The 21898-nt window shown below is 41.0% G+C and overlaps 1 protein-coding gene across 2 annotated transcripts in view; it reads left to right on the top strand.

The window, feature by feature from the left end:
- The first annotated feature begins 3248 nt into the window (after nt 1–3248).
- Nucleotides 3249–21898, top strand: part of LRIG3 (leucine rich repeats and immunoglobulin like domains 3) — a 156001-nt gene continuing 137351 nt past the window's right edge. For both annotated transcript variants that reach the window (XM_030216699.1, XM_030216698.1), the window contains exon 1: nt 3249–3883. In XM_030216699.1, coding sequence (XP_030072559.1) covers nt 3606–3883 — 278 coding nt within the window. In that variant the 5' untranslated portion in view covers nt 3249–3605. The remainder of the gene's footprint in view (nt 3884–21898) is intronic.

The raw sequence follows: 21898 nt of genomic DNA, 5'->3' as shown, positions 1-21898 counted from the left end.
CAAAGAACACTTGCTAAAGCAACACAGGTAACAATAAAAACATTAGGAAAATTCTACAAAGAGGAGTCCAGAAACAAAATGAAGATCTCCAGGAAAATTAAAAAAAAAACCAAACAAACAAAAAACAAAACCAATTACAAAATACTCAAATTCCCCGTTACAATTAAAACATTCAGCCAAAACTTTACTCAACTGGAGATCTTAAGGTAAAAAAAAAAAAGCTCTCAATTGTGCTGGAATAAAAAAGGCACATGTTCCCAATCCCCAAATAGCGAACCAAGCACTTGCAAGGGTAGGCCTGCAAGAACGTTGCATCCAAATTTTTAGTCTCTGCACGCATGGCCAAAAATTCTTTCCTTCCATTCTGTGTTACCTTGTCACATCTAGATATATCCACAGTTTTTGTCCACAAAAAGTCATTTGCAAATACTTAAAAAAACATTTTTAAGACAGCATTCAAATCTTGTTAAACAAAATGACACCAATAAGGTTGCTGTATCCTGGACATCCGACAATGAATCTTCCAAAACTGCAGAAAGATTTGAAACATCCCTGCTTGTTGCATATAGCTCGGGTCAGCATAGCAGGTCTGTCCAGCTTCAGCTTAGTTTTTCTTCTTTTTTTTAAAACTCTAGCCCTGAAGTGAAACTTATAATACACCACGCACAAGTCATCTCTTTATTATGCATGGATACAGCTATATGCAAATTTAAGATTTAAATGGTCAGAGAGGAAGAATGCATGATTGGTCACAGCAATCAACAGAGCACTGGTAAAATCCAGAGACTTATCCAATCGAAGGATTCTAAATGTGGATTAGGGGTATGTCTATTAAAATGCACTAATATATGGGCTTTGCATGTACTAACACAGGACTTTCCTGGGTGCTAAGCTCCTTTCTAGTGCACCCAGGATATAGGGTATTTTCTATTATTGTTTATTAGGTTTGCTATACTGCTTCTCATGCGTGCAAATCGAAATGATTTACAATACATAAAATAAACAGAAAATCAAACCTATCTAACTAATTGGAACACCATAAAATAAACAGGAAAACACATTCACTCAAGATCAGTCAACACCAAAGAACTAACTTACCCCCCTGTTTATTAAGCCACGCTAGTGGCTGGTGGTGTGCTAATGCTGATGCAGCCCATTTACTTTGAATGGGCTGTGTCGGCATTGTTGCACAGCTTAGCAAACAGGGGAGTTAAATTCTAAAAACACCTATATTAAAAATAAACATTCATATGTTTGCCTTTCCTCCCTCCCATCCAGTGGTGTAGCCACAGGTGGGCCGGGGCCCACCCATTTAGTGCTCAGGCCCACCCAACAGTAGCACACATTTAGCGGTAGCTGATGGGGATCTCAAGCTCGGCCAGCTGAAGACTTCCCCCTGATGGTAACAAAAATGCTACTCTCCACAATACTGGTACCTGCACACACTCCGTTTTCAGCGCATGCCTGCTGCTTACTGCCAAGGTGGAAAGAAGCATTTCACCGCCAGCTGAAATATTGTTTTTGGTGGTGGTTGGGAGGGGGGAGAACACTTGGTGCCCACCCACTTCTTGCCTAGGCCCACTCAAAATTTGTTGTCTGGCTACACCCCTGCTTCTATCACAGAAATTCAACCAGAAGGACATCATAGTCCAAAGGCTAATTTGAAAAAATGGGTTTTCTAGGAGACTCGGATGAAGGCATAGGAATCATCTAACCTCAAATATTGGGGAAGCAGTTCCAGAGGGCAGGTGCAAAAAGAAAATAAGCAGAACTCCCATCATGCCTTAGAAGGGTGAGGTATAGTAAGCCTATTATCTGTAAGAGAACGAAGAGTACAAGAAGGAGTGTAAGGTATAATCAAAGAGGCCAAGTAAGAAGGAGTAACAGTGTGTATGATTTTATGTGTAATTGCAAGAATCTTGAATTTTATTCAGAATTCTATATGTAACCAATGAAGATACTGCAGCAACGGAGTAACCTGATTGATGATCATAATGACTTGCATGACAAATTATATGGGCTGCAGTGTTTTGAAGGGCCATGCGCTAATTTTGGTATTAGCCATGCATCCTGAAAAAAATTGACAGGTGAGTTATTTAGGAGGCGCTACGAGCTCCATTGTTATAGACATGCTAACCAGTTAGTGATAGCTGGATAGCATGGCCACACCCATTCTCCACCCCTGACAGGTCCCCTCCAGAAAATAAACAGAAAAAAATACATACCACACGCTTAATGCATGCAAACAAGCTACTTACTGCAAAATACTTGCTGTAAGCATTTTCATCCATGCTAAGTGTGATAGGGCTTTACACCCTTTAGTAGGCACAACCCTTAGGCTGGCAGTGTTCTAATACAAGTTGAAAATGTTTGGCTGCATGCTGATAAATTATCCAATATTTTCCAGTGTTATCGCCCAGAGCGCAAGATTTCATCTCTCCATTAAAAATTCTTCCAAAGACCTTGTTTCCTCATTTTTATTTTTGTTTTATAAATCACACGACAAACTAGGCAAATAAGCCACTTATACAACGTATAACCACCTAAACTTCCGGAAATCACTAAAAACGTACCTGTTCAAAAAGGTATACCCTACCGACCCTACTTAAATACCTGAACCCTGCAACACTACGAAACCAAAGCACGTAATGGACATAACGTAACTCTTCCTCTATACGATTCCCTAATATGTTTATTCCACATGAACCTTATTGTAGCACCACATCACTGTGTAACTGTTTATACCGGAATTGGCGAACACCTTTATGGTACTATGTATGCCACATTGAGCCTGAAAATAGGTGGGGAAATGTGGGATACAAATGTAATTAATTAATTAAAACAAGTGTGGGTAATTGGATGACCCTGTGGATGCAGAGTTCATCTATTAAAAACTAGGCTAACCAAATCCACAGCACCTAGGACTAAAGAAGTTTGTGAATAGTATTCAACTAATAAGTGACTTTAAGAGAACAGCACTGCACATTTCAGTAAATGAAATCTGTGGTTCAAGAGCCTTCCAAAGCTCAATATGAATCTAGACTACTATCAGATTCACTCTGTTTAGTGTTTTTGCAACTAACTTTATCCGTGCCTTAAGGGAGCGGGGCTGTGTATGAAAGTTCCTCCTGATGTGCAGCAGATAAGGGCTTTCCCTTAAAGAAAAGCTTCCCACAGAGGCAGCTGCACAGTCCCGCCCTCTAAAAACAGATCATTAAATGACTGCTTCCTTTACACACGGAATTGAGGCTAGGGCAGCCTTAAAGCCCTGTTTCTATCTGGGAGGACTACGACGATAAATCGCAGTAATCGGTTGCAGCATTTGATATATAACGAACTACTTAACCTTTCAGCTTAAATCTGGTACTATGCAGTCCACAGTACATTATACGCATAGTTTGACAACAGACTAAACCATTTAAAAATCATTCAGAAAGCAGCATCTGCAACTATATCGCAAGGAAGGATATACAATGCAAACGATTTTTCTTTATTTTGATTTGAATCTGGGACGCTGCATGTGAATTCAGTTTTCAGGGACTGCTACGAGCTGCTGCTTTGTACGCGCGTGTTACTTTCTGTCGGCACTTTTTCCTCCCTGCGCTATGCAGGCGGCTATCTTGTTTGGGGTTCTTCAGCGCGGGGCTCGCCAGGGGGGTTCCCGACGGAATCCCCTAGGTTGCAACATGCAGTCTGCTGCCCCCGGGTTCCTCTTGGCGTTGCTGCTGTTCTTCGTTTCCCCGGATGACGGCTGCGGTTCGGAGAGCCCGCGGAGCCTCAGATCTTGCCCCTCTCCCTGCCGCTGTTACGGGGACCTGCTGGATTGTAGTCGGAAAAAGTTGAGCCAAGTACCGGAATGGCTGCCGGACTGGGTCGTTCAGTTGTAAGTACTGTGTGCAGTGCATGGGAATGGGGGAAAACTTATTTGTTTGCTCTGTGCTGCACCAGCTGGAGGGTAGACTCGCTCCCTTCAACTTCAGGGAGTTTTACGGCCTCGTTCCCTGTTACCCGGTTAAACCTGAATTAAAGTACTTTCTTTTTTAGGAAGAGGGTGAGCTTTCATGTTTTTCTGGCAACCGCAGTCCAACTTTTCAAAACGAGTTGGGGGGAGGGGGTGCTAAACACAACACAAATGATTCCTCTCAGGATTTTCTATTACATTTCAAAAGAAAGGAGATAAGGGCTTTAAAGATAACTAAAAGCAGTTAGTTTGTGGCTAATTCTACTCAATTGCCTCATCTGGAGGTCATGCTGCTTTTTTTTTTCCCCTGCGATGTGAGTGTTTTGCCAACATATGGAACTAGGCATTTAAGGAGTTTTGTGCAGAGCAAGATTTTTGCCGAGTATTCCCTAATCCAAGTGACAGTAAATGTTAAGGGTTTATTTTTTCTTTCTCTTGTGAATGCTATGAAAAAGAGTTTCAGTGAAATTATCTGCTAACTGAACGATTGGTTATGCTATTGAGTGACTTCGATTTTTTTTATGTCGTAGTATTATATTATGTGGGTCTTATCAAAAATGAAAATATCCAGAAAGTAAACTTTGCGTTAAGACTAACGAAGTTTGGGGAAATAAGATTTTGTTTTTAAATTCCACAGCCTGGAGTAACCTACCCGTGGAAAAGATGTAGGGAAATACTGTAACAACATTTAAGCATGCTTTGGACACATCTCTGTAATATTTGGTCCCTTTTCCTTGCTTATGTAAGAAGTTGAGGAGGAAGGAGTGTGGTGTTGAGCTTATAAAGTTCATATTCGTATGTTCCCAACGTGGTAGAAAAGGACAAATCTGGGAAGATCGAATGGTTCTTATCTACTGTATAATCTGGCCCCATAATAAAGTTCTAAAATAGTGGTCATGAAATGTGATAAAACTTTACAAAACTTTGCAAAACTGAACTATTTGTGTGTAGTTTTAGGCTTCAGAAACTTCATGTAAATTCATGGAGTGACTCAAAAATTATGCAAACCAGGCCATTGATTAAGAGCTCATAATGAAACCACATGTGAACATAGCTTCACAAACTTCACTTCACAAAATAATTGAACTACACCTCCGTGAAGGATAGTTAAAGCTTTGCTTAAAAGTTCACAGCAAAACTATGCTGTTGTGCTGCCCGAGTGCCATGTTGGTCCTGGTGGCAAAAGTACCACCTACAAAATCTGCAATTCTGTGTGCTTCAGTGCATCAGTGTTTTATGCTATTTTTCAAAAAAGTGTATAGAAAATACTTGCAAGCTGCAAGATTAGCAGATAGAAGGGGATGTTCTGACAGGCTAAACATGCTACAGAACATTTTAATTTAAAAATATTTTTTCCCTCCCAGGTAGTGTAAATATATGCAAGTTAACGTTCCTGCAGTATGTGAAAATAACTTCCACTTGTATAAATAAGCAAAGAGTCTATAGTTTTAGACACCTTGCTGTGATTATTCCCTGGAGGGTTGTAGAGGATTGTATCTTTAAAGGTGTCAGTAAAACATGTGGACAAACTTCTTGTGTAAACAGTATCTTTTGGTGCCATATTTTAGCAATAAATCGTAGTCTAGCACCATTCTAGAGTGATCAACCATTGTAATATGTTTGAAGTTTGACATTAAACAGAGTAAGCATGTGCAAATACCTTGCTCAGATGATTTCAGTTTTGTATGAATGTGATTATTAAAGCTGCCCTATCAGTGTACATAAAGGAAAAGGATTTGGATTTAGTGCATGTCTTTCTCAGTAGTACCTCAAGGTAAGTTACATTTAGATACAGTAAGTATTTTCCTGTCCTTACAGCTCTTAAGAGCCTTAAAAGTAGAAATACAGCTAGTAAACTGAAAATAGCATATGAAAATATCATGCCATCACAACGAAATACAGCAATCTACATTTAATAACTCTTTTAAAACTCTGTTACTTCATTTCGCCTTCTTATTACTTCATATTAGTGCCTTATAATGTCAGACGTATAGAGATAATGCTATTTTTTATTAAATTGCATTCTGTTGTCCACTCATCAGTTCATACTGTTGCTTTACATGCATTTCAGTGTGGTATCAGCATGCTTTCTCATTGAGATTCTGTCTTGTGTATCTTCGTTTCCATTTTAAAATGATGGGAGTACTTAGTATTTATTTTATTTATTTATTATATTTGTACCCCGCGCTTTCCCACACAATGCAGGCTCAATGCGGTTTACATAGTAATTTGAAATACAAAGTCATATAATAGAAAATTCAAAACATTATAAGTTGAACTTGATAGTGTATGATAAGTTGATCTTGATAATGTATGATTAGTATAAGAGAGGGTAGATAGGATAGTATGCTTTGGGAGAAAAGGGGTAAGGAGGGATAAAATGAAGGGGAGATGGAGAAGAGAAGGATGGGATGAGTAGAGGGGGAATGGGGAGGTGGGGTAAGTAAAACCAATGATGGGGTCGTTATCTAATTCAGAACAGAATTGGGAGTGGGAGTAGGAAAGAAAAGGGACCAGACACAAGGGCACTCCATATTTTAAAATGCCAAATCAGTTGTATTTGATGTTTATAATAACCTCATCTCCAACAAACACGCCTACCCCTAGGTTCTATATAGCGTGCGTAGAGATCCGTGCCGAAATCCAGGTGGATTCTATTACAATGCTCGTAACTTAATTGGCTTAAGCTAATTAGCATTGATAACAGCACTTAAGCAATAATGAGCACCAATTGGCAATAATTAGAATTTACATGCACAACTCACTAAGCGTAACTCACTGCACCTAGCTTCTAACATGGGCAGACAAAAAAGGTGTGGATATAGGCGGGGAAATGGGTGTTTCATCGGCATTCTAAAATTTACACGCGTAGTTATAGATTTATGACCCTCTGCGCCTAAATCTATGCACCAGGATTTACGCCATGTTTTTGTTGGTGTAAATGGATGCACACAGTTTTAGGCGCTGGGATATCAATTAAGCATATTCTATATATTGCGCCTAAATCTAGGCGCCGCTTATAGACTACGCTTAGGTGAAAATGTTTTCCACATGGATTTTTAGGCACCATATATAGAATCCCCCTCTTATGGTTAATTTTAGACACATTAATATCCTGATATGTTAATGAACCCAACCAAAACATAGATGAATTTGCTGGCTGCAAAATTATTCCCCTGATATTTTCTGTTGAAAGATTCATCTGTGCTCTGAAGTGATGCCTTCTCAGTTCCTTAGGGGCCCTTCTACAAAATTTCGGTAAGCACTGTGTGCGAACCACAGCAACAAATGATATACCGCAGGGTGCGCTGAGGCATCCCACAGTAATTTTGCCATGTGTGCGCACTAGCCATGAATTTAAAAATCGTTTTTATTTTTTGGTGCAGGTGGCATGTCTAGGGGCTGAGAGTAGGCGTGTTCTGCACTAATTGTTTAGTGCAGCTACATTGCCACACTCTAACCAATTAGGTTTAGCACATGAGTCCTGACCGCCAACAAAATAGGTGGCCGTAGGGGCTCACGTGCTAATTTTCACATTAGCACGTGGCCATTGTCAGAAAATCAACCATGTTACCTCAGTGGAGCTTTGGGTGCAGTACTTACACATGCTGAAACCTGGTCTAAATGCTGCTTGGGGACTAATAGCAGTTGGGTACATAAATGACCATATTCCATAACATCGTGCTTAATTCCTAGGAGCATCCCTGACCCACTCATACTTTTCCCATGTCCATGCCCCCTTATAAGCTATAAAATTTAGACATGCACTTTATAGAATAGGTGTAGGGCACACACATAAATCCAAATGAAGGCTAATTAACACCAATTATTGATAGCTCATTAACATAGAAACAGATAAAAATGTAGGCAGATAAAGACCATATGGCCTATCCAGTCTGCCCATCTATTCTCCCTGTCACTCCCTTAGAGGTCCCATGTACTCGTCCCAAGCTCTCTTGACTTCAGATACTGTTTTCATCTCTACTACTTCCATCGGGAGGCCGTTCCACAAATTCACTGTCCCTTCCATGAAGAAGTATTTCCTCAGTTTACTTCTGAGTCTATCTGAGTCTATCCCCTTTCATCTTCATCCTATGCTCCCTCGTTCCAGAGCTTCCTTTCAATTGAAAGTGACTCGCTTCCTTTGCATTTATGTCGCATAGGTATTTAAATGTCTCTTTCACATCTCTCTTCTCTCACCTTTCTTTGAAAGTATACATATTGAAGTCTGTTCCCATTTGCTTTATGATGAAGACCACTGACCATTTTAGCAGCCACCATCTGGTCCAACTTCATCCTTTTTATATCTTTTGAAGGTGTGTTTCCAGAATTGTACACAATATTTTAAATGAGGTCTCACCAGAGCCTTATACAGGGACATCATTACCTCCTTTTTCCTACTGACCATTCTTCTCCCTATGCATTCAAGCATCCTCCTAGCTTTCACCGTCACCTTTTCTACCTGTTTGGCCACCTTAAGTTCATCACATACAATCAAATCCAAATCCCGTTCCTCTTTCATGCACAAGAGTACTTCACTCCCTTAACTGTACTGTTCCCTCGTGTTTTTGCAACCTAAACACATGACCCTGCATTTTTTAGTATTAAATCTATGCTGCCAAATTATTTGGTATCATCCGCAAATAGGTAAACCTTGCCAAGCAGCCCTTCAGGAATATCACATACAAAAATGTTAAAAAGAACCGGCCCAAGAACCGAACCTTGTGGCACACCACTGGTAATAACCTTTTTCTCAGAAAGAGATCCATTTACCACTACCCTCTGTCGCCTTCCACTTAACCAGCTCCTAACCCAGTCAGTCACTTTAGGGCTCATACTGAGAGCACTTTATTAGTCGTCTATGTGGAACTGTGTCAAAAGCGTTGCTAAAATCTAATATACCACTTCTAGCGCTTTCCCTCGATCCAACTCTTTGGTCACCCAGTCAAAGAAATTGATCAGATTTCTCTGACGAGACCTGCCTCTAGTGAAACCATTTTGCCTTGGGTCCTGTAATCACTGGATTCCAAAAAACTTTGCTATTCTCTGTTTTAAAATGTTTCTATGAATTTACTTACCACAGAAGTCAGACTTAGCAGCCTGAAGTTCCCAATCTCTTCTTTACTTTCACTTTTGTGGAGAGGGACCACAGTTGCTTTTCTCCAGTCCTCTGGGGCCACTCCTGACTCTAGAGTAGTGTTTCTCAAGTCTAGTCATGGAGTACCCCTTCCCAGTCAGGTTTTCAGGATATCCACAATGAATATTCATGAACTTGATTTGCATACACTGCCTCCATTATATGTAAATCTCTTTCATGCATATTCATTGTGGATATCCTGAAAACCTGACTTGCAAGGGGTACTCTAGGACCGGACTAGAGTACCCCTTCTCCTAGAGAAGCATTGAAAAGGTCAGCTAGCAGAGCCGCAAGAGCTTCCCTAAGTTACCCTCAGATGTATTCCATCCGACCCCATCGCTTTGCCCATCTTTAGTTTAGCCAGCTCCTCATGAGCACAATCCTCTGAAAATTGTTCAGGGACTAAAACTCCTCCATTCCTATTTGTGTTCATCTTCTGTGGTCCTGCTTCTGGCCTTCAGCGGTGAACACAAAAGAGAAATATTTGTTAAGCAGTTCCGCCTTATCTTTATCAGCTTCAACATATTCTCCCCCCCACCTTCACCTTTGAGTCTCAGAATGCCACTTTTGCACGTCCTCCTATCACTATCTAAAAAATGTCTCGTTTCCCCCCTATTTTACCGTATTGGATATTTTTCTTCTACTTGCATCTTTGCAAGATTGACTTGTCTACCAGCTTCTCTTAGCTTTTCCAGATACTGTCACCTGTGCTCCTAATTAGTTTTGAGTGCGGATCTAGGATCCATGCCCTAATTTGGACAACCTGTATAGAATTCAGGGGTTCATGCCCTTTAGTTAAAGGGCCCCATAGGGTTTTTAATGTTTTAAATTTGTATGTATGTGTGTACTGTGTTGGGTTTTGTGGTTTTATATACAGAATAACTTTTCTTGAATTGGTGGGTAACTTTTTGTGGATCAGTTTCCAAATTTAGGTACCACCATTTGGCCGAGGAAAGAAAAGACACCTGTTTTATGTAGTTTTAAACTAGTTCCAAAAGTTAGTCTTTTGTAGAAACTATTTCATGCCCGTTAAGCTTTAAATAATCTGCTGCGACTGTGATAGTTTTGTCCTGCTGACTGCAACTTCTCATGTAATGAGTCTTCTCATTTTGGGGCCCTTTTACTCAAGGCTGTTAAGACTAATTTGGTGTTAGTATGTGAAAACAGGCTACCACAAAATGATTTGAAATGTTTTGACCTATTTTGCTTGGTTTCATGCGTTAGACCCGCATTCACTTTTTTAAAATATATTTTTTAGAGGAGACATGTCATGGGCAGAGAGTGGGCGTTCTTGCATTATCTGGCTAGTATGTTATGGTTGGCGTACACTAATCGGATAATGCAGGATTATCTTGGGAGCAGTTTAGCGCCTCCTGAGTAGGAGGTGCTGGTGCTGCCACATTAATTTTTTGCAAGTGTCATGTGCTAATGGCAACGCACGACTTGCAAATAATACTTGAAGAAATGTATTATGTCCAATAAAAAGGTATCTTATTTTCTTTTCCATGTGGACTAACACGGCTACCACACCTCTACTACTACTACTACTTAACATTTCTAAAGCCTCTCTACTAAATAATACAGAGAAAGTGCTGTGTTAAATCTGGGCATTAGAACATATGAAGCCCAGATTTCAGAGCCACTTCAGTAAAAGGGCCCCTTAATTAAGAGTTGGTCCCCATATTTGCTTAAGGGTTAAGAATGTTTTGAAGTTCTGTATGCTGACAAATTTTGAGAGCATAATTATTCTTAAAACAGTTCCTTGAAAAAGACTGCACTGAATAGAAGTTCCTTTTAATTTTGCTGGTCGTTCACTCACCTATTAATAGATATAACTAGGACTGGAAATACATTTACAAATTATGGGCCCTGTTTACAAAGGCTCGGTAGCATTTTTAGCGTGCGCTAACTGTGTAGACGCCCATAGGAATATTATGGGCATCTACACAATTTAGAGTGCGTTAATTTTTAGCGTGCACTAAAAATGGTAGTGTGCCTTTGTAAGCAAGGCCCTATAAGTGCCATTTAAATATATTTAAGTGACTAGGAATTTTTTTAGTTGCTGTTTTGTTTCTTTTTTTTCTGTTTATTTTTGTTTCTCTTTTTTTACGTTTGAGCCCCAGGTGACTTGAGTTATGGGAGTTTTCAAGCCCTAAATGTGATGGTCATTTTTAATGACCAGTTTTGGTGACTGAATTTCTGATACATTGGCTGTAAAGCTTAAGGGGGGGGGGTCTTTGGAAATTATTGACGAACTATATATGGCTATCGGTAGTATAGTTTTGTCATGTTCTCAGAATCCTGAGGGTTGCAGTTTACATCCATGTTGTTACACAGTACTACGTAAAGTACGTAAACCTGTAGCAGGTGAGCCACTGGTTGGTCCTCCCATGTTCTCGATGAATTTCTAGAAGTTCCACTCAGATATGTTCAAGATGAAGGCACAGTTGAAAGATAATCTCATCTAGGGGATTTGCATTACATGCTTTTTTTTTTTTTTTTAACTAAAATTCCCATTAAAATGGGGTTTATGGTTTTCACAGCTGGTTTTCTGTTTTTTTGTTCCGAGACAAACTTGAGCATAGCAAGCTGATTTATGAGTCACATTGGATCCAGTGTCTTAAAAACAGCCCGAGTTTTGTTTTTCAGCTTTCCTGTTTTCTGCTGAATTAGCAGCCTGACAGACCCTAGTGGGATTGTTTAAGAAGCTGTTCTTAGATTTGAATTTTTAAATTTGACTCAAGTTTGAGAAATGTAAAGTGTTTTTTAAAGCATTGCAATGAGTTTAAATAGGTACAGTGAGAACATATTTCTTGCATTCATTGAGGTTGCAAGTTTTATTCTCAAGGATTTGTTGTAAATTATGTTTTTAAATTTAAGTTAGCAGAAACTAATTGTTTTTAGCAATATAACTCCTTATAAATGGTTTGGCATGGGATTTTAACGTCAATGAATTGGAGTTGTTTTTCAGTGTAATGGAGCATAATTGTTGCATATCTCCTTCTTTATTTATAACCTAAGGAAAATGCATTGCTAAACTGTGGTTTGATAGCTGGGAAAATGATAGTTTTCCCACACAGATTAGTTGACTTCAAGTAAATATCAGGCCGCTGTTCAGCCGGCAGCGGCCAGTTTTTTTTAAAAATGCTGGTCACTGCTGACCAGATTAGTCCCCGATATTCAGTGCTGGGCCAAGTCTGGGCACCGACACTGAATACTGGGGGCTAATTTCGGGCAGGCTGGCTGCTGGAGCGTATGTGTTCCCAGCCAATATTCAGCCGAGGCCTGCATAACCTATTGTAGAATAAAGAGTCCCCTGAGTCCCCCTCCCAGTCTCTCAAGCCTACTTTCCTCCCTCATATTCCAGTGAAGGCATTGGGGGCAGGAGTAAAGCCCCTTTGCGGCTGTTGGTACCAAATGGCTGCTGCAACCTCTCGCAGCAGCTTGCAGTACTACACTGGACCACAGGGAGCAAAGGTAGGCCTGAGGAGATCTAACTAGACTGTGTGTCTAGGGAGGGGGGGTGGTCTTCACGGTGCAGGCTGGGGGAGGGGATGGAAAGCAGGGGGGCTTTCTCAGGGGGCTGGGAGGAGGCGCAGGAAACTTATTTTTAATGCTACAATAGTCTGTGAAGGTACTGGCCGATCGATATTCAGTTCTGGCACCCGCATAGCTAAGTCATCCAATTTAGGACAGCTCAAAAGCTGTCCTAAATTAGGCCACTTAGCTATGTGGGTGCCGGCACTAAATATTGTCAGCCCCCTGTATCGCCCCTGACCTGCCTACTTATTTTGGTGGTGGATATCGGGGGGGGGGGGGGGGGGGGGGGGTAGGTAGTGTCAGGCGATGTAAGAGAGCAGTAGCCTCTCCTGCTTTCTTAAATCTCTTTGAATATTGGCTAGTATTTGTTCAGGGGCATCACTCGTTAAAGTGTGGTAAGATTTGGTGAGAGTGTATAGTTATCACAGGCTATTTGCCAGAATTAACACACTATAACTGCCAAACTTCAGCATTAACTGTTGGGTGTTCTCAGCAGTTTTCCATTAATTAACATGAGAAACATCTTAAAATAATAACATGTTATCAGCTGCATTGCAGGTAACACGATGCAGTTATCTATACTTATGGAGTAGAGGAGCAACTTAATGCTTGACGATAGGACTGAGAACCAGGGTTCAGATCCCACTGCGGCTCCTTGTGATCGGGGCAAGTCATTTAGGGGCTCTTTTGCTAAAGAGTGTTAGGCAGTTAACATGCACTTTAATTGTAGGAGGGTGGTAAAATGTTACTGCATTAGCATGGCAGTGCATGCTAATTGGGCATGTTAACTGCATGCTGTGTTAGTGAGTGGGAACTGGGTGTAGAATGGGCACATTCCCCCCACCCTATGGTTTGCAACTGGCAATGCGGTTAATATCTGGTGCTGAATCCGGATATTTATTCATTCAGAGCACTTATACCCCGCTTAATACCACTTAAAGCGGCCTCAAAGCGGCTTACAATGAACTGAGGAAACAAATACATTACAGTATTGAATATCTGGTTCAATTTTTAACCACCAAACGATAACCGGTTATGCCGATATTCAGCGCTAACTAGCCGTAGGCTAGCAAATAAAGGTAGGACAGCTATTTATGCAGTCCTATTTATGTGCTAACCTTGCCTGGTTAGTGCTGAACATCGAATCTTAAGTGTGACCCACTCTCGGTTATACTTTAACAGTAAATATTCAGCAGAAATCACCAGTTATCTCCCAGTGAATATTCATGGCTAACTGGTTATGTGTGATTTACCAGGTCAGCAGCTGTTGCTGACTGGTTAAATAGCTTTGGATATCAGGACCCATTGCAAGCACATGTGTGCTGTCACTTGGTTCAGTTAGCATGGATACACATAAAGATTCTTAATTACTTATAATCTTAATGCGCACTAAAGACCTTTTATTTACGGTGTTTGTATTTAGCATGTATCATTGTTTGCTGTTAATGCATGGTAAGTGCAAAAAATTACCATTCTTAAGTTAAAAGGCCCCTTAATCCTTACCGCCTCAGATGCAAACTGATTGCAAGCCCTCTGGGGATAGGAAAATAACCAACTGTGCCTGAATGTAGCTCATCTTGAACTACTACTGAAAAAAAAGTGTGAGGTAAATCCTGAAATCCCTTCCCTATTAATTGGGTTGCATTATCTGTGGTAACTACCTTGGACTGTCCAAAGAACAAGTTAATCTGTATTGGAGGAGATCAAACCTAAACTTTCCTTGGCAGTTCAAATGGCAAGACTTGACTTTCACACTTTGGACATGTCATGGGAAAAGAGAATATTATAGAAAGATATCATGGTTGGTAAGGTTGAAGGTTAGCACAAAGAAGATGACCAGCAATGTGATGGGTGGATACAATAAACAGGAAAGAGAGAAATCGGACGTGCAGTGGACAAAGCACGGCAAAAAATAGACAATGTGCCCCAAGAATTGGTATAGATGAATAAAATTTAGACCCAACACTGGCCGTGTTTCAGCAAAATGCCTGCATCAGGACAGGAGCTACTGTACATATTTTTGTCCTTTAGGATAAATGTGTGCTAAAAGATGATATAAAGTGAAATTCGCATGATGATGTATGGCATTCTAACCTATGCAGAATAACTGGGTGCGTGATGCCATCACCAAAATAATTTTTGCTTTTAATTTTATCTTTTTTATAGTGTCATCTGCTGTTGGTATAGAATTGTACATTATCTATTTGAATATTCATTTCATTGTGTATTTCTGCTATCTCCACTGCTAGCACTGCTCCACACAATTCTAAGCATGGAATGGTATGATCAGGTTGTGGTTCTAACACTGCTTTGCCAAAGATGAATCTGATATGAAATAGCCCATCTGAGTCTGTAGCTTTCAATTAGACCACTGCTGCTATGGCCTTTTCAGAAGAATCTGAGAAGGTGCAAATTTCTTGCTGAGAGGCAGTACTGAGTTCCAGGGATGTAAGTGCATGGGATGTGCAGTTGTTCAAGTGTCTTTAGATATTCTTTTAATTTCTCCCATTCTTGTCACATTTCTGATGGCAATGGAACATTCCACTCATCAGTACTCTGATAAAGTTCTCTCAGTAGGGATCTTCCTTGACGTGTTAATTTATTTATATCCCTTTAAATATATGCTTTTTAAAGTTCATATTTCGCATGACACTGAATTTGCATGTCATAACCTAGATATAATGTTTTATGTGTTTCTGTTATAGACCCCTGATGCAGGCATTTTGCTGAAATACGGCCGGTGTCAGGTCCTTTAATAAATTGTGTTCATTTATACCAATTCTTGGGGCTCGTTGTGCTATTTTTGTGCTATGTATTGATACAATAACATCTATGGATGGCATCAATGAAAGCTGCCTGACTGAAGACCAAATGCAGTTTAGGGCAGCTATCCACAGGGTTATCATGAGTTGACATAGACTTAATGGCACTTAAAACAACTACCTTCATGTTAATTGTAAGGCATGGTCCATGCCCATTTTCCACACCATTCCATGCTAGCTGTTAACATAGAAATTACCATGTGTTAGCAGTTAAAGGTGCCATGTTAACCATTATCTCTTAATGTGACACTTAAAATGTGCTAACACAGAGTAGGTAAATAAACCAAACAGTTTTCAAAGCTGCTGAATTGCATTTTATGTGAGAAATAAGATTGGGGAACCACAAAAAAAAAACAAACCCAAAAACAAAACCACAACCTTGAATTTAGTGGTATATTTAGTTGGTTGTGGAAGACTTTGAGAGTATTTCTGATATATTTATCTGGCGTTACATTTGTCATGTGTGTATGGGTTTCCCCCCTCCCTTTTTGTGAGGTGCTTGCCTTTAAAATGAATTGAATAATTTGCATAACATAGAAATCCTTCCCCTCCCCCCATACACATCACAACAGAGAGAGAGAGAGAGACTGAAAATAGTTGTTGCTTGAAAAATGTCTACTCAATAGTTTATACTCAGTAGAATTTGACTGAAGTTAGTATAAAACATAAGCTGTTGGGCTCCCAGTTTCGATAGGTTCCAGATGCATTTAAGTTTGAGCTGTGAGTGAAAGTGTCTGGCTCCACTGTGGTAATGATGCAGAGCAGTGGTTGTAATAGCAAGACTTTTTTTTTTAATAGGTTAAGGACTGCCAATTTTTGTTCATCTTGCTGCTCATGCCAAACAAATCTACTTGTGTCTTTCACTGCCTGGTGGGTCCTTGGATAAACATTCAAAATAAAAGCCTTGGATACAAATTTTCTAGGTGAGATGGAGGAATCAAATTTTTGCATACTCTCAGGTTACTGGAATCTCTCCATAAGAAAGTAGCATATCAGAATTTGTAAAGCCCTGAGTTTGGGTGTTTTGGTTGACTGCATAGCTTTTATAATCACCACAGTTAAAAAAAAAAAAACATTATAAATTTAGTATGAGGGTTTTTTTTTTTTTTGGCCTGGTAATTCCTCTTCTGGGATTCTGGGGCCATGAGCCTTCGTTTACAACTGCCTGGGGATTTTTCACTGTTATTTTTAAAAACAGGCCCACCCTCACCCCAGTTCTTAGTGTGATCATTGCAGCTACAGTTCTGAGGCTGGATGCCATGGAGTGGAGGAGTGGCCTAGTGGTTAGGGTGGTGGACTTTGGTCCTGAGGAGCTGAGTTCAATTCCCACTTCAGGCAAAGGGAGCTCCTTGTGAACTGAGGAACTGAGTTCAATTCCCACTTCAGGCACAGGCAGCTCCTTGTGACGCTGGGCAAGTCACTTAACCCTCCATTGCCCCATGTAAGCCGCATTGAGCCTGCCATGAGTGGGAAAGCTCAGGGTACAAATGTAACAAAAAATAAAATGTGCCAGGGCTCTCTCCAAAAACCTGTAGGGTCGTCTAAAGTTAGGTGCTAAGATGCTATATGCTATGCACAAATATATCAGCGGTTGCAAAATTTTTATTTTTGTTACATTTGTACCCTGCGCTTTCCCACTCATGGCAGGCTCAATGCGGCAGGCAATGGAGGGTTAAGTGACTTGCCCAGAGTCACAAGGAGTTGCTTGTGCTGGGAATCAAACTCAGTTCCTCAGTTCCCCAGGACCAAAGTCCACCACCCTAACCGCTAGGCCACTCCTCCACCTAAGAATATTCAGAAAACCTAAATGGTTAATATGCATGAGATAAGTTTGCATACAGCAGAGGCACAGTTAGTGCCAATTAAATAGTGTAGGTTGGTATGCATGTGTCAGTATTTAGGCACGGCCATTTAAACCATGTCAATGGCTGGTATAAAGTCTGCACCAAAATGTTGCGCATGTAACTGTTGGTATTCTATAATCTTAGTGCATAAGTGTTTGGCACACCCCTGACTCGCCAATGTCCCTCCCACATCCACACCCAGTTGCAGTTGTGCGCTAGAGAATTTGCATGCTAAGGTTAGAAAATACAGACTTTTATAAAGGAGCGTTAGGCTCTACATGCGTGCAGCTCATGCCAAAATGAGATTACCACCAGGCTACCACGTTCCCCTGGCGGTAATTTCAGATTAGCTGCGTGCCCATAATGCTTGGATGATTTATTTATTTCCTCCCACGCATGGCATTTCTGGCGGTAATGGGCAGTTGGTGTGCGTCAACTGGTCACCGCACATGTACTGAATGAGCCCTTACCGGTGGTGTTAAGGGCTCATGCTGGTGTTTTAGTCGCGCACTGGTTTCAGTTTTACCGCATGCCCTTTTCCCGTCCCATTAAAAAAAGCCCTTTTTTGCAGATGCAGTAAAAACTGGTACCAAACACGCACCTCTACTACTGCTGGCCACTTTTTACCGAGGCTTAGTGCAGTTATGCATGTAATTGCAAATAAGTACCAATTAGTGCCAATTAAATTGCAGTTTTCACTGATTATTGGTTAGTGCCAATTAGCAGCTAATTGGTCAGTTGACTTACACGTGTAACTGTAGATAGTCTATAACCACGCCCAATTATGCACACTAAACATAAAATTATGTATGCAAGAATGAGGGGTGTGTTTTTCTGGATCAATTCCTGGAGTACCCTGTAGTTAGTCTGATGTTTTAGGATATCTACAACGAATATACATGAGATGTGATACAAATCTCTCTCATTCACCTTGAATGTGCATATCTTGAAAACCATACTAGCTAGGGCAAAGCTTTCCAAACCTGTCTTGGGGACAGCCTGTTGGTTTTTCAAGATATCCATAGCGAGTATGTATGAAAGAAAGAAAGAGATTTGCAGTGCCTCTGCTGTATGCAAACTTATCTCATGCATATTAACCATTTAGGTTTTCTGAATATTCTTACTTGTGATGTCCCTAAGACAGATTTGAGAAGCCCTAGGCTAGGGGTACTGGCCTTTATCATTGGTTTTAAATCTAATGACCAAGTGTTGCCTTGAGCATTGACATGATTCCTTTCTTCCCTCATGGTGTGAATTTTGACTTGGCAGCATCACTAGCCAAGGGAAGATGCAGAAATCCCAAACTGGGGACTGTCCATGATAGATCACAGTACTACTACTGAGTTACCAGGCCAGTACTGTAATTGGTTTTTAGATTTTACGTGGGGTGGCCCTGGCCCATTTGAAGGATTTTATGCAGTTCTGTTTTACCTCACAGGGGCATGTAATGAAGCTACAAAGTAGTAAATTTAAAACGAATCGGAGAAAATATTTCTTCACTCAACATGTAATTAAACTCTTGAATTCATTGCCAGAGAGTGTAATAAAAGCAGTTACCTTAGTGGGTTTTAAAAAAAGATTTGAATGGCTTTCTAAAGGTAAGTCCATAGACCATTATTAAAATGGACTTGGGGAAAATCCACTGCTTATTTCTAGAATAAGCAGTACAAAATATATTGTACGTCTTATATTCCGCCAGAACTGATATACTCATATCACCCCTCTCCTCAAGTCACTTCACTGGCTTCCGATCAGATACCGCATACAATTCAAGCTTCTCCTCCTTACCTACAAATGCACCCGGTCTGCGGCTCCTCACTACTTCTCGACCCTCATCTCCCCCTATGTTCCCGCCCGTAACCTCCGCTCTCAGAACAAATCCCTCCTTTCAGTACCCTTCTCCACCACTGCCAACTCCAGACTCCGCTCATTCTGCCTTGCCTCACCCTATGCCTGGAACAATCTTCCTCAACCCATATGCCAAGCCCCCTCCCTACCCATCTTCAAATCTCTGCTTAAAACTCACCTCTTCAATGCTGCTTTCGGTACCTAACCTTTCGAGAAATATAGTATGCCCTATCAGATTGACTCTACACTTGTCTTTTAGATTGTACACTTGTCTCTAGATTGTACACCTGTCTTTTAGATTGTACACTTGTCTTTAGGTTGTACACCTGTCTTTTAGATTGTAAGCTCCTTGAGCAGGGACTGTCCTTCCATGTTAAATTGTACAGCGCAGCGTAACCCTAGTAGCGCTTTAGAAATGTTAAGTAGTAGTAGTAGTAGTAGTTGTACTGTTTTGTGATCTTGCCAGGTACTTGTGACCTGGATGGCCACTCTTGGAAACAGGATTCTGGGCTTTATGGACCTTCAGTCTGTCCCAGTATGGCAATACTTATGTAGTTAGCATAGAGTCTATAGGCTGATCCTGACAACCATGTGGTTTCCGTTAGACGAAACGCTGACACAGCTCTGTTGGCACAATCTGCTGGATTTTGGTCATGGATTTTGGTCAGTTGACACATAATGCCACTGTTCTGGTCATGTTGACTTTCGTATATGCTCAGCTCTGTTGTTGACATATACGTAAAATCTCCTGGTTTGATTGCAGATGTAGCCCAGGACAACTCTACTGTTGGTATAGAATTGTACATTATCTATTTGAATATTCATTTCATTGTGTATTTCTGCTATCTCCACTGCTAGCACTGCTCCACACAATTCTAAGCATGGAATGGTATGATCAGGTTGTGGTTCTAACACTGCTTTGCCAAAGATGAATCTGATATGAAATAGCCCATCTGAGTCTGTAGCTTTCAATTAGACCACTGCTGCTATGGCCTTTTCAGAAGAATCTGAGAAGGTGCAAATTTCTTGCTGAGAGGCAGTACTGAGTTCCAGGGATGTAAGTGCATGGGATGTGCAGTTGTTCAAGTGTCTTTAGATATTCTTTTAATTTCTCCCATTCTTGTCACATTTCTGATGGCAATGGAACATTCCACTCATCAGTACTCTGATAAAGTTCTCTCAGTAGGGATCTTCCTTGAATAGTGTCTGGAACCACAAACTCCAATGGGTCATACAGACTATTGATTGTGGACAAGACACCTCTGCGTATATATGGTTTTAATTAGGTGGAGACTTGAAAAGTAAAAATGTCTCTCTTTAGATCCCAATGTAATCTGAGGCTTCTCTGAAGTGGAGGGGTGTCTACTCTTAAATCTAGATCTTTTAAATCTTTGACATGCTCCTCTGCAGCAAATGCTCTTATTACTTCTGGACTGTTGGACACTATTTCATGAAGTATCAGATTGGCCTCTGCCAGCATTGCTTGTGTTCTCTTTAGCAAGTCAATGGCCTCTCCTGCAGTAGACAACAATTTCAAACCATCATCAACATAAAAGTCTCTCTTTCAGTGAAGCATCTGGCAACTGTGCCGTATTCTCTTTCACCTTCTCGGGCTGTCCTAAGCCCGTAGGTTACTACTGCAGGGGATTGATTGATACCAAAGACATGAAGTCTCATTCTATATTCTATAATTTCCTGGTTGAAGTCATTATCATGGTACCACAGGAATCTCAAGTAGTTTCTGTAGTCTGGGTGTACAACAAAGCAGTAGAACATTTGCTGGATATCTGCTGTTATGGTGAAGGGGTCCTTCTGAAGCGAATCAAGACTCCAGTTAGGCTGTTGATTATGTCAGGTCCAGAAAGCATCACGTTGTTGAATGAGATTCCTTGAAATTGAGCACTGGAGTTGAACACAATTCTGATCTGGCCTGGTTTTTGTGGATGATGAATCCCAAAGGACCAACATTCTTCGTTGTCTTCTAACAGGGGAGAGGCTCTGCCATTATCCAGGATTTTCTGCATCTGTGTTTTCTCTCTGGGTTTCTTCTCAGAGTCTTTTGCAATAAAGTGAGACGAGAGAGAGCTTGCTCTCTGTTGTTAGGTAGTTGTGTTCTGGGTGTTTGAAATGGTAGCGGAGCCACCCAGCTGTTGGACTCATCTTTGTAGAATTTCTTATCCATAATTCTCAAGAACTCTCTATCTTCTACTGAAAGAGTTGGTTTGACATCATCCTTGGTGATTTGGAACACCGTATTCCCCAGATGTTCTCCTAAATCTGGTGTGGCATAGCTGCATGTGGACCTGGCCCACCCAGTTTGGGCTCAGGTCCACCCAAAATTCTGGCATCCTTGTTATGGCTGGCAGGGATCTCCAAGCCCCACTAGCTGGAAGAGGTCCTTCAGCAGCTAGGTCATTCTCCTACTTGTTGCAGCTGGCTGTGCTGTCCACACGTTGCTGCTGCACCACCCCTGCACATACTTGGTTTTTGCACGTGTGTGAAAACTGAGCATGTACAGAATGGAAGAGGTTGGCGCACCAGCAGTGCGTGGACAGTGCTGCTGGCAACAGTAAGTAGGAGAATGACCTGGCTGGCAGCCAAGCCCTGTCAGCTCAGTTATTAATTTGTTGGAGGTCGCTGGGGCAGGGGTAGGGGGAATTGTGTGCCCCCACCCACTTTGGGCTCAGGCCCACCCAGAATAGCATATCTGGCTACGCCTCTGGGAGAGGTGTTCTCACAAATGTTT

The sequence above is a fragment of the Microcaecilia unicolor genome, chromosome 10, assembly GCF_901765095.1.
Source record: "Microcaecilia unicolor chromosome 10, aMicUni1.1, whole genome shotgun sequence".
Classification (NCBI taxonomy): domain Eukaryota; kingdom Metazoa; phylum Chordata; class Amphibia; order Gymnophiona; family Siphonopidae; genus Microcaecilia; species Microcaecilia unicolor.
The sequence above is the reverse complement of the archived record's forward strand: the minus strand, read 5'-3'. Positions and strand labels throughout refer to the sequence as shown.